A 13,859-nucleotide genomic window follows, 5' to 3' on the forward strand; every position below is an offset into this window, starting at 1 on the left:
TAAAACTGTAGCTAGCTATTAACAGTGGGGTTTTTGAGTTCTATAATTCAGGAGAACATATTGTAAAAATTTTTGCTTCCAGAGGCTTGAAAAATCCCCATTTCTTTTTCTTTCCAAGTGTCATTTTTGTTGCATGGAAGCAGCACAATACCCCTTCCACTCTCACTCCATTGGCAACAGTTTACTCATAGGGCCACACATACTGCAAGGGGAGGCAGGGAAACGTAGTCTCCAGGTGGAAAGCCAAAAGCCCCTGCCAAAAACTCTTTAATTTTAAGATTCTTTAATTAAAAGGAAAAAGTAAGATTAGTCCCTGACACAGCACTAAACATAGTTAAAACGGAACCTAGGTTTTCACACGAAACCTGTTCTTGCAATCTTCACTCCATCAGTAAACAGCAGCTCCATCCTACCAGCTGATCAGGATGGAAACGTGGACACCAACAATCCCCCAGTCCATGGGCAAGTCCTCTCAGTCCCCCTCCAGTGTATCTGGTTCCCTTCCTCAGGGGGACTTTTTATTGCACCTGCAAAAATAAAGAGCCTAAAAGACTCGACATGAACTGCCCCAGCCTCCTCCTCTGCTCCCTATGCTGCAGCCCCACTGGCCTCTTGGCTGTTCCTTGGACTCCGAACTGCTTTCTGTAGCACCTGCAGTCTCTCACATTCCTGCCAGCAGCACCCAAGGGTTCTAGTTTTCCCATATCCTCAGCAACACTTGCTGTTGTCTGCATGCTTGATTATAACCATCCTAGTAGGTGTGAAGTAGTATCGCATTGTGGTTTTGATGTGCGTTTCCCTAATGGTAACGATGTTGAGCATCTTTTCACGTGCTTGTCGGCCATTTGTATATCTTCTTTATAGAACTGTCTTCAAGTCCTTTACCCATTTTTTTAACTGGGTATTTTGTCTTTTTATCGAGTTGTAAGAATCCTTAATATATTCTAGGTACAAGTCCTCTATCAGATACATGACGTTCAAATATCCTATTCTATGGAAGTATTTTTTTACTTTCTTCATAGCATCCTTTGATGTACAAAAGTTTTTATTATTTTGATGAAGTCCAATTTATTTTTTTTCCTTTGCCCGCTTGTGTTCTTGGTGTCATGTCTAAGAAACCACTGCTTAACCCAGCGTCACAAAGATTGACACTTAGGTTTCATTCTAAGAGTTCTATAGTTGCTGCTCTTATACTTAATGTCTTTGATCCATTTAATTTTTGTGTATGATGTGAGGTAGGGACCCAATTTCCTTGTGTGTGTGGATGACCAGGTGTCTCAGCACCATTTGTTGAAAAGACTGTTCCTTTCCTATTATTACTGGGTATTGTCTTATTATTATTGTTATAAAGGTTATTTGTATATTCTAGATCTAAATCTTAGTCAGATTTATTTTGCCGATATTTTCTCCCACTCTGTGGCTTCCCACTTCTTTTTCTTAATGGTCTTGTTTTTTTGGAATATAGTTGATCTATCAATACAATGTTGTGTTCGTTTCAGGTGTACAGCAAAGTGAATCAGTTATACATATATCTTAATGGTCTTTTGATGAGCAGATTTTTATTCCGATGAATTATAATTTATCAATGTTTCATTTTATTATTACTTTTATTACTTTCTGTGTCTAAGAAAATTTTTGCCTACTCAGAAGTCAGGAGCATATTTCACCTATGTTTTCTTCTAGAAGCTCTGGGTCTGTGATCCATCTTGAAGTTATTTTTGTTTACAATATGAGGTGGGGGTTGAGATTCTTTTCCCTCTCAAGTAGATATCCAGTCTTCCAACACCATTTGTTGAAAAGTCTTTCCTTTCCTCATTGAACTTGCTTTCATGCCTTTGTTGAAAATCAGCTGGGTTTTAAATATGGGTCTACTTCTGGACCCTCTCTTCTTTTCCATTGCTCTATTTGTCCCCTATTTTTATACTATACTGTCTTCATTACTGTGACGTTATAGTGTATCTTAAAGCCAGGTATTGTGGATCCTACAACTTTGTTGTCATTTTTTTCCAAGACTGTTTTTTTTTTTTTTTTTTTTCCAGTACGCGGGCCTCTCACTGTTGTGGCCTCTCCCGTTGTGGAGCACAGGCTCCGGACGCGCAGGCCCAGTGGCCATGGCTCACGAGCCCAGCCGATCCGTGGCACGTGGGATCTTCCCGGACCGGGACACAAACCTGTGTCCCCTGCATCGGCAGGTGGACTCTCAACCACTGCGCCACCAGGGAAGCCCCCACCAAGGCTGTTTTGACTACTCTTACTTCTCTCCATTTCTCTCTAAAATTTTAGAATCAGCTTGTCAAATTCTGTTTTAAAATCTTACTCAAATTACGATTGGGATATGTTTATTTTTCTGTTGCCACATAACATATTATCACATATTTAGCATCTTAAAACAATATACATTTAATATTTCACAACTTTTTTTGAGGTATAATTATCACCTTGTATTAGTTTTAGGTGTACAACATAATGATTTGATATATGTTTATACTGTGAAATGATTACCACAGTAATTTAGTTAACATCCATCACCACACAGTTACAATTTTTTTTTTAATTGAGAACTTTTAACACCTATTCTCTTAGCAACTTCCAAGTATACAGCGTTGTTAACTATGATCGCCATGCTGTATATTACATCCCCAGGACTTACTTGTAACTGGAATTTTATACCTATCAACCACCTTCATTCTGCCCACCCCCACCCTCTGGCAACCAACAAATTGTTCTGTATCTATGAGTTCAGTGGGGGTTTTTTTAAAATTAAACATGTGAGATCATACAGTATCTGTCTTTCTCTTATTTCATTTAGCAAAATGTCCTCAAGGTCCATCCATGTTGTTGCAAATGGCAGTATTTCCTTCTTCTTTATATGTATATACACATGTATACATATGTACCACATATTCTTTATCCAGTGCCATTTTCTTTATCCAGTATTAGTGAACACTTAGGTCATTTCCATGTCTTGGCTATTGTAAATAATGCTGTAATGAACACTGGGGTGCAGATACCTTTTCAAGATAGTGATTTTGTTTCCTTCAGATAAATACACAGAAGTAGAATTGCTGGAACATATGGTAGTTCTGTTTTTAACTTTTTGAGGAATCTCTAGTGTTTTCCATAATGGCTGCATCAATTTACATGCCCACCAACAGTGCACGATGGATACCTTTTCTCCATATCCTTGCCAAGACTTGTTATTTCTTGTCATTTTGACAGTTGCCATTCTAACAGGTGTGAGGTGACATCTCATCGTGGTTTTGATCTGCATTTCCCTGATTTGTGATGCTGAGCACCTTTTCATTTATGTATTGACCATATGTATGTTTTCTTTGGAAAAATGTCTATTCAGAGCATTTGCCCATTTTTTTGATTGGATTTTTTTTTCTATTGAGTTGTATGAGTTCTTTATATATTTTGTGTATTAACCCAAATTATCAGATATATGACTTGCAAATATTTCTCCCATTCCATAGGTTGCCTTTTCATTTTGTTGATGGAAGCTTTTTAGATTGATGTAGTCTTATTTATATTTGCTTTGTTGCCTTTGCTTTTGGTGTCACATACAAAAATACATTGCCAAGACCAATGTCAAGGAGCTTACTCCCTATGGTTTCGTCTAAGAGTTTTATGTTGTCAGGCCTTATGTTCAAGACTTTAATCCATTTTGAGTTAATTTTTGTGTATGGTGTAAGATAGTGATCCAGTTTCCCCAACACCATTTATTTAAGAGACTGCCTTTCCCCATTGTATATTCTTGGCTTCTTTGTCATAAATTGACCATATATGCACAGGTTCATTTCTGGGCTCTCTATTCTGTTTCATTAATCTGTGTGTCTGTTTTTATACCGATACCATACTGTTTTGATTACTATAGCTGCATACTATAGTTTGAAATCAGGAAGTGTGGTGCTTCCAGCTTTGTTCTTTCTCAACATTGCTTTTTGGCTGTCCAGTGTCTTTGTCGTTCCATACAAACATGAGGATTGTTTGTTCTATTTCTGTGAAAAATGCCATTGGAAATTGATAGGAATTGCATTGAATCTGTGGATTGCTTTGGGTAGTGTGGACACTATAACAATATTAATTCTTCCAATCCATAAGCATAGAAAATCTTTCCATTTATTTATATCTTCAGTTTCTTTCATCAGTGTCTTATAATTTTTCAGTGCACAAGTCTTTCACCTCCTTGGTTAAATTCATTCCTAGGTATTGTATTCTTTTTGAGGCAATTGTAAATAAGATTGTTTTCTTAATTTCTCTTTCTGATAGTTGATTATTAGATACAACAGATTTTTGTATATTGATTTTGTATTCTGCAATTTTGCTGAATTTATTATGCTAACAGCTTTTTTGGTGGTCTTCAGGGTTCCCTATATATAATGTCATCTGCAAATAGTGACAGTTTAACTTATTCCTTTCCTATCTGAATGCCTTTTCTTTCTTTTTCTTGCCTAAAGGCAAGAGTGACATCCTTGTCTTATTCCTGATCTTTGAGGAAAAGCTTTCAGCTTTTCACCATTGAGTGTGATAGCTGTGGGTCTGTCCTATATGGCCTTTATGATGTTGAGGTATGTACCCACTTTTGTGAAAGTTTTTATCATGAGCAGAGGTTGAATTTTGTCAGATGCTTTTTCTGTATCAAGATGATCATATGATTTTTATCCTTCATTTTGTTAATGTGGTGTATCATCTTGATTTTCTGGATGTTGGACTATCCTTGCATTCCTCCAATAAATCCCACTTGATTGTGGTGTGTGATTCCTTTAATGTATTATTGAATTCAGTTTGCTAATATTTTGTTGAGGGTTTTTGCAACTATGTTCATCAGAGATATTGGCCTGTAATTTTCTTTCTTGTAGTTCCTTTGTCTGGTTTTGGTATCAGAGTAATGCTGGCCTCATGGAATGAGTTTGGAAGTGTTTCCTCTTCTATTTTTTGGAAAAGTTTGAGAACTGGTATTAACCAGTGAAGCCATCTGGTCCTGGATTTTTGTTTGTCAGGTTGTTTTTGATTACTGATTCAATCTCCTTGATAGTAATTGGCCTAATTTTCTATTTCTTCATGATTCAGTATTAGAAGGTTGTATGTTTCTAGCAATTTATCCATTTCTTCTAGGTTGTCCATTTTGCTGGCATTATAGTATTTCATAGTAGTCTCTTTTGTATTTCTGTGGTATTGAATGTAATATCTCCTCTTTCATTTCTGATTTTGAGTCCCCTATTTTTCTTGGTGATTCTAGCTAAAGGTTTGTCTATTTATCTATCTTTTGGGCAAAAGAAAAAAATAGCTATTAGTTTCATTGAACTTTTCTATTGTCTTTTTAGTCTCCATTTCATTTATTTCTGCTCTTTGAGATTTCCTTCCTTCTACTAACTCTGGGCTTAGCTTGTTCTTTTTCTAGTTCCTTAAGGTGTGAAGTTAGGCTATTTGAGATCTTTCTTGTTTCTTAATGCAGGTGTTTATTGTTATGAGCTTCCTTCTTAGAAACTGTTTTTGTTGCATCCCATAAGATTTGGTATGCTGTATAGCTGTCCCTCAGTATTCGTGGGGGATTGGTTCCAGGATCCCTAGTGGATACCAACATCCACGGATGCTCAAGTCCCTTATATGTAATGGTGTAGTATTTGAATATAACCTATGCACATCTTCCCGTATACTTTAAATCATCTGTAGATTACTTATATTACCTAATGTAAATGCTATGTAAATAGTTGCCAACATGTAGCAAATTCAAGTTTTGCTTTTTGGAACTTTCTGGTACTTTTTTTTTTTTCCTGAATCTTTTGACCCATGGTTGGTTGGATCTGTGGATATGGAACCCACAGATATGGAGGGCCAACTCTATTTCCATTTTCATGTCTCAGGTATTTTATTTCCCTTTTGATTTCTTCTTTGACCCAGCAGTTGTTGAGCAACATGTTTGAATGTCCATGTATTTGTGAATTTTCCAGTTTTCTTCTTGTAACTGATCTGTAGTTTCATACTTTTGTGGTCAGAAAAGATGCTTGATATGATTTCAGTCTTCTAAATTTATTAAGACTTGTTTTGTGGCCTTACATATGATCCTGGAGAAATGTTCCATGTGTGCTTGAGAAGAATGTGTATTCTCCTGCTTTGGGATGGAATGTTCTGTAAATGCGTTAAGTCCATCTGGTCTAACGTCATTTAAGACCAATGTTTCCTTATTGGTTTTCTGGCAAATGAAAATCTATTCACTGATGAAAGTGGGGTAATGAAGTCCCCTCCTATTATTGTATTGCTCTTTCTCCCTTTAGATATGTTAATATTTGCTTATATTTAGGTGCTGCCAATGTAAATAATAAATATCTACAAATGTTATATCCTCTTGTGGATTGATGCCTTTATCATTATATAATGGCCTTCTTTGTCCCTTCTTACAGTCTTCGTTTTAAAATCTATTTTGTCTAAGTATAGCTACTCCAGCTTTCTTTTGGTTTCCATTAGCATGGAATATCTTTTTCCATTCCTTCACTTTCGGTCTGTGTGTCCTTAAAGCTGAGTGAGTCTCTTGCAGGCAGCATATAGATGGGTCTTGGTTTTTATCCATTCTGTCTTTTGATCAGAGAATTTATAAATTATATTTAAAGTAGTTATTGATAGATAGGGACTTGCTGCCATTTTGTTCATTGTTTTCTGGCTGTTTTGTAATTCCTTTGTTCCTTCTTTTCTTGATCCTTTTTCTCCTTTTGTGATCTGACAATTTTCTGTAGTCATATGCTTAGATTCCTTTTTGTCTACCATAGGTTTTGCTTTGTGGATACCATGAGACTTACATAAAATACCAACAGTCTGTTTGAAGTTGATAACAACTTAAGTTCAAATGCATTTTTACTCTCACCATCCACATTGTTTGTGATGTCACAATTTATATCTTATCTTGTGTATCCATTAACAAATTATTATTTTTACTATTTTGTCTTTTAACTTTCACACTAGGTTTATAAGTACTTACCGTTACAACATTAGAGTATTCTGAATTTATATATTTGCCTTTACCTTTGAGATTTACAATTTCATATATTTTCGTATTATTAATGAGTGTCCTTGTGTTTCAGCTTAAAGAAGTCCCTTTAACATTTCTTGTAAGGCCAGTCTAGTGGTGATGAACCTCTTTAGCTTTTCCTTGCCTGGAAAACTTCCTCGCTCCTTCAATTTTGAAGGATGGCTTTCCCAGGTAGAATATTCTTGGTTGGCAGTTTTATTCTTTCAGCACTTTGACTATATCAGGCCACTCTCTTCTAGCCTGCAAAGTTGCTGCCAAAAGAATCTGCTGACAGTCTTATTGGGGGGGGGGGTTCCCCTGTACATAAGTTGTTTTCTTTTGCTGCTTTTTAAATTGTCTTCTTGTCTTTAACTTCTGGAAGCTTAATTATAACTTGTCTTGGTATGGGCCTCTTTGGGTTGAGTTGCTGAGCACTAACTAACTTTGCACTTTCTCATTCTTCTCAGTAAGGTGGCTGTTATCATCCTCGCTTTATAACAGAGGTTCAGCAGCTTTGCCCATGCAGTTCTAGTCAGTTGAAAAGCCAGGACTGACGCTCGATTACAGACTGGGAATTTCTTACTTGAACGTAGTGATCCTGCTCCACATTCCAGAAATGAGCAAAATAATCTTCTTTATTATGCTTGGCTTTATTACTAAATGCTAGTAGTTACTTGAAACCCTTCTAAAAGCATATGGGGTTTTGTTTTTTTTTATTTTGTCCTTTCTAGGTATTATGGTCCTGAGAAGATACCATTTTTCCACAGGAGGCTGTGTTTCTACCCCTGACAGATTTCAAGATGGTCCTTCCCGAATACAGAAAAAACAAGGTCACCTCTGCAGGTCACCACTTTCAACTTCTGCAGAGTGGGAAACAGTGACATAGAACATGCTGTTCATACTTTGTATATTTCCTCTTCTGAGTCTTACATATTCTATGCTCTATACTGTTAATAGTAACCTATGACATAACTGTAAATATTCAGCTTTTTGATATCTTTTCTATTTTGAAATACCTCCTTTAAAATAAACTTATTGATTAGATATTTGTAATGTTTTCCCAGATTTAAAGACAGCAAAAGAAATAAAGGAAGGTAGCTTTAAACCATACTGTGAAGTTTGGGCAGCACAGATATTAACAGTGTTAAAAAGTTTGAAGTGAGAGGCTTACACAAATCAAGGCTATTTTAGTAGAATCAGTCTGAGAATAAAAACGTCAAAAATCAGTAAAATCAGCATTTTTAAAGAATGAAACTATAAGCTCATGTTTCTTGAGTCATTATGCTACATAGTATGGAATTCCTGTCACAGAATTAAATCATTTGACTTCCCCTGAAGACGTACATTATTCAGAATCTTCCCCAAGGTGGATGGAGGGTTCCTTTCCCGTGTCACACACACCCAATACTATACATATCAGTATATGCTTCCTTGCTATCCAAAGCCAAAGTATCAAAGTCTGAGCAGCTGACAGAATCATGTAGCCTAACTCTGAATGTATCAGATGATATGATTTTACAGTATAGCCACCAGCATTCTGAGCATTACAGAGGTACCTACGAGCCTAGGGTAGAACCCAAAGTGCCAATAAAGTTTTACAGCATCCAGGTATCCATATGCATGCCTCCAGCTTTATGCTTTTCCTTCCCAAAGGCTGGCTAGAGGCTCTGGCCTTCCTAAGTGATACAAGTCATTATCATTAACCCCACCCGTGGTCCCTTTGTTTTGTGTTATCACTTGAGGGATGTTGTAAGGGTACAGGAACAATAAGAGCCGTAGGCACTTGGGATCTGTAAGGGTAAGCACATTATATTTTGGGAGTTAGTTATGGGCCTCAGACATTCACTAATGAGCATAATTGTACCAGAACTTATTTAGGAAGATACTCCTCCTAGTACACATAACTATGTGCTCCTTATTAATAACTTCAAGAGGCCCAATAATGTTGCTGTAAATAATACACTGACAAAACTTAAAAAATGAAGGATGAAGTAGTATTAGTAATAAAGTAGTAGCTTGTTATAGACTACCAAATGGCCAAGACTCAATGGATCGCAAAGAAAGCAAGTATACAGTTTTATGCTGCAAGGATGATGTGTGGCATCCAGTGGCTCTAATAAGGATTTACTGGTTGCTCCAAATCATAATGAACAAGTAAAGGACACTATCTGTTGTTCTGGCTGCAAGGAGATAATAGTCCCTTTCCTGGAAAGCACAGAGCAAGTAGGCACATATGACTTGCATATCAAAAAGCAATAGAAATGGAAAAATATGCGTAAGAAATTTATGCTCACCCCGCTGGTGAGGTGAGGCAGTCGTCAATCAAGAAAATCTTCACTGGGCTTCCCTGGTGGCGCAGTGGTTGAGAATCTGCCTGCTAATGCAGAGGACACAGGTTCAAGCCCTGGTCTGCGAGGATCCCAGGACACAGGTTCAAGCCCTGGTCTGCGAGGATCCCATATGCCACGGAGCATCTGGGCCCGTGAGCCACAACTACTGAGCCTGCGCGTCTGGAACGTGTGCTCCGCAACAAGAAAGGCCGCGATAGTGAGAGGCCTGCGCACTGCGATGAAGAGTGGCCGCCGCTTGCCATAACTAGAGAAAGCCCTCGCACAGAAACGAAGACCCAACACAGCAAAAATTAATTAATTAATTTAAAAGAAAATCTTCACTGAAGCAGAAGTTTCAAGCAGGGCTTTTAACAAAGAGAGGGGCGTGGTTTAGTAGGCAAAGGCTTAAGGCAATATTTTATTCCCATAATGAACTTAATCTACATGAAAGACATTTTTCACACTGGTAAATACATTTTAAATGTCTCAAGAACTTCGTCTGGCCTCCCAAACAAGACTATCAGTTCCTTAAAGGCAGGGAACAGAATCCTGATTTTACATTCCTTTTAGCACATACCTTGCAGAAGTAGCACATACCCTTGAGCATTTACTAACAAGATTTTAAAAACTGCTAGACACCCAAATTCCAGACTAGTTCCACAGCCTCAGGCCCGTCAACAAGCACAGTTACAGGTACAATCTAAAGTTCCAGTAGGGTTTGTGGAATCTGTCAGGACAGAACTGGATCCCTCAGGGACAAAGTAAACAAAAGCCAGTGTTCATTTAGTCCCAAACCAGAGTGAGGACAAGAGTTTGACCCAGCCTAGGCCCTACTGGTTTTAAACTAATGAGTTGAAACTCGGGAAGGCTAGGAATGTCTGACAATCTTTCTGCAGCCACAATACCCTCCAATAATAACAAAGAGCCCTCTCCACGAAATTCTGTTCACAGCAGAGGTGTGGTTGACACACATAGGGGTAATGAACTTGGGAATTAGAGTTCTGACTCTTCAACTGCCAAAGTTATGTTTCACAGAACAGGTCAGTAGGAATATAGTTAGCTTTTGTATCCAATCATTTGCAAATTAATAAGGAAAAAACATACCAACATAGTATCCTACTGTACAAGATGACAATCTTAAGAATTTGTACATGTATCATGTGAAACATTTTTATTTCTAATTTCTATTTTGCAAGATATTTGACAATGTACAAAGAATACCCAGTTCTAGGTGGTGACTGTTTTGTATTTTATTTACAAAATTTCTCCACATAATAGTAACTACCTACCTCTTTTTTAAAAATCGGCATTGGTCCTATAATGGCCATTAGGATAAATTCTTAAGCCTACAAAAGCCGCCTTAGTACCTCTGTTCCCAGACATATTACTGTTAACTAAAAATCTGACTCCAAAGCCCACATGTAGTTTCTAATTCTGAATATACAGTCATTTTGAAGTACAATCTCATTAGATTGACGGGACTGTGGAGGACCCAAGCAGTGCTATCAACCTCTATAAGAGGTGTACATCAGCCTACTGTTTACATCCTTCTAGCTGTACCACCGTTTATTTGTGATGGGACCATGAGGTTGCCCCATTACACTAAAACATGGTTCCTTTGGAAAAACAAGGCATTCTCTAAGACCAGCTAGACTGGTCAGCAGGTTGAGTAAAAAGTAGCGGTCAGCAGTGAAAAATGGTTTTATTTCTTTGAACTTTTTCCTTTTCCTTTTCTGGACTCTTTTTCTGATTTTGAAGTCTTTGAAGATTTTGTCTTTTTCTGTTGGGAGGGAAAGATGCACAAAATAGTTAGTAGCTGTGTTTATGAGTAAATGAAGTAAGTTCATCTCTACAAGAAAGCAAATCTTTACCTGCAACTTAATAAAGAAGAAAGGTTGCAAACACCTAGATCTTGAACTACAGCTACCCTCGATGAGCTTACTAATAACAACTGGCTAGCTGTAGCTTTGAACTACTGAAAAGCTATTTAGACTCTAGAACTAGGATATGTTCCCCAGAACACCGATATATTTAGGAAAGACAAAATAAGCAAGATATAATTTACACACATGGTAATGTTTTCATGAAGAATTTCCTTTTCTTTCAGTTTCAGATTAGAGATCCAAACACACTCAGTTTGAGCAGGGGAGGGAGTAGACTTCTTATGTCTACACAAGACTAGAGAGCCACACTGGAGAAGGCCACTATTCCCACCCCCGCACATACAAAACAGAATCGAGGAGCAAGAATGATAAACACACACACACTAAGGACAGAAGAGGATACAAACTAGATTCCTTTGCCTCAGCCAATGGTAAACAGGGGGCTGATACCATAAATAATTTTAATCTTTCCTAGCAAAAGATGAGGATGTTTTGCTCTGGGAAACTTCTATGGGCAGTTCAACAGCTATAGCAAAAAATAAATAACAGAAAGGAGAAATGGTTTCATTAAAAATGCTTTTCTTGATTATGCTATGAATATGTGTCTGTGGGTAAAGCACACGCCAATGGCAAATAAAAAAAATAGTCCTTTTTCCAACACAGCATATGACCATCAATATGATGGCCTATTTTTTTGCTGTCTGGCTCTTCCACTGTTATAAGAAGTTGACTGTTTATAAAAATGAAATCTGCACCTTCTTCACCCTCGGAACTGTGATGAACAAAACAAAAAGTATTTTCAGCTTCCTCTGTTACTTGCTAAACAGGCTCTGAATAATTTCAAAAGGCAAGTTATACACAAGATAAGCTATTTTGAGGGAGTATCATAGCTTCTCCTATTTGCAGATGAAAATACTACCTTGATCATAGCATCAGTTTCCAAAGTGTCCTGGTCTTTCTCATCAGATTGAGAGTCATCTTCATTTAACTCTTCATTGTATTCAGCATCCAGCGCTGGGCCTGTGCTGTGTCTGTGGGTCTTTACTGCCTGGAGTGAATACGGAATAAGGTGGACTTCCTTATTGTAAGCTCTTGTGAAGGCTGCTTTCACCTACACAAAAGGAATAGAGGGAGGTTTTTAAAACTCTAACTGCCAAACAACCCCTTTAAACTCTGTAGGCCTAGAGGCTCTGGGAGACCCTAGGAGCCCTTTGAAATTGTTTGTAAAATATGTATGCATGTACATGTAAGTATATCTATATGCATTTTCCTATGGAGAAGTGCCATATTTTTCATGACATTCTTAATAGAGCCATGACTCAAAAAATAAGAATCAGTATTTGGGAACATTAGGCAGATTTTTAAAAGTCACTTTATGTCATCAATTTTTTTCTATTCAGTGTTCCCTGCAGTTCTACAAAGTGACAAAAGCAAAGTTAGTCAGTGAACCAATAAATCAAAAAAGGCTTCCAATAAAGTACAAGTTAAAGCTGTCCCTTAATTACCATAAAATAGTAACTTGAAAAGCCTTAACCTCAAGCTTCTAAACCTAACTGTAGAATTAGTCCACAAATTCTAACAACGAATGTCTCTTGTGAGAATTTACCTATAGTCATACCCGTAGTCAGGTCAAAACTCTAGCGAAGACAAGCCCCAGAGAACATGTCTTCTAGAACAGCACCAAGTAAACAAGCACAAGGGTGACATATTAGATACCACAAACTCATGTTACGTCACTTTAGTTTTTTCATGTTCACTATATAAAGTAGGGGGATACATCATTACATAATAGATTGTCCAACTGTAATAAATACACTAAAACACAGATTAGGCAGACTAAGAAAAAGTCTAAAAATGCTCAGCCAGTAAACACTTCTTTTCATAATGCATTCCCACCACCTCACTTTTACTTCCCCAGGCTCATCTGCCTATCCTTGTAAGGAATACATCTACATTTGCTCCTCAGATTTCACACCTTGCTTTTCCATGCGGGATAAGGCAAAGATAAAACTATAAATTCTAAAAGTCAAATCCCAAAGTCTACTCTTAATATTGTACTCAAATAGTATCTTTGGAAAGCACAGACCGTAAGTAAAAAGCATTTAAGAAAAGAAATTAAACTTTTAAAAGCATCTAAAACATCTCTGAAGTACTCCTAGTACACAGTAATTACAAAATGATGGAGAACCAGTGGGGTACACAATTTACCTTGGGATCCAGCTTGGAGAAGTGACTAGGTCTGTCTCCCCAGCTGCTAATTTCCATGATATTCTCAAAGTCTTCTTTCATCAAATAATACGCGTCCATAAGAGCAACAACATCCTGTACTCCTTCTATCCCTTGTGAGGTCAAGGGCCGTACAAGTGCATCCCTTATATGTGACAGATAATCCACGTTTACAGTCCTTTTGCTGGAGTAAGTTCTTAAACCAAAACAAAAGATACACTGTAATCCATGGCAAACTACGACCAACTCATAGTTTGCTGGAGTTTAATTCACTTTTAATAATGTTAATGTATCTACACAAATATGGTGGAAACATCAAAGAGGCACACCCCAGGGCAAAGTGATACGTCACCTTGAAAAAGTGGTGGGCAGGGAATAGGAAAGGAGCTGAAAGACAGGCCTTCAGCTTGAGCA

General features: G+C 37.5%; 2 protein-coding genes across 9 annotated transcripts in view; one reads left to right on the top strand and one right to left on the bottom strand.

The window, feature by feature from the left end:
• The window catches only part of WDR19 (WD repeat domain 19), an 85,778-nt gene extending 77,540 nt beyond the window's left edge, over positions 1-8,238 (top strand). For 7 of the 8 annotated variants that reach the window (XM_022565812.2, XM_022565861.2, XM_022565821.2 and 4 more), the window contains one exon: positions 7,738-8,238. The gene's annotated coding sequence lies outside the window, so the exon portion shown is untranslated. Of the gene's footprint in view, positions 1-2,039 lie in introns of all 8 variants that reach the window. The other variant, XM_089911792.1, reaches the window with a different exon arrangement.
• Positions 8,239-9,725: 1,487 nt separating this feature from the next.
• The window catches only part of RFC1 (replication factor C subunit 1), an 83,602-nt gene continuing 79,468 nt past the window's right edge, over positions 9,726-13,859 (bottom strand). The window contains exons 23-25 of the mRNA XM_022565790.3: positions 13,428-13,641; positions 12,139-12,330; positions 9,726-11,116 (exon numbers count right to left, since the gene is read on the bottom strand). Coding sequence (XP_022421498.2) covers positions 11,039-11,116; positions 12,139-12,330; positions 13,428-13,641 — 484 coding nt within the window. The 3' untranslated portion in view covers positions 9,726-11,038. The remainder of the gene's footprint in view (positions 11,117-12,138; positions 12,331-13,427; positions 13,642-13,859) is intronic.

Source organism: Delphinapterus leucas, chromosome 5 (assembly GCF_059928025.1).
Source record: "Delphinapterus leucas isolate spDelLeu-1000000601 "Yukka" chromosome 5, BTC_Dleu_Yukka2, whole genome shotgun sequence".
Taxonomy (NCBI): domain Eukaryota; kingdom Metazoa; phylum Chordata; class Mammalia; order Artiodactyla; family Monodontidae; genus Delphinapterus; species Delphinapterus leucas.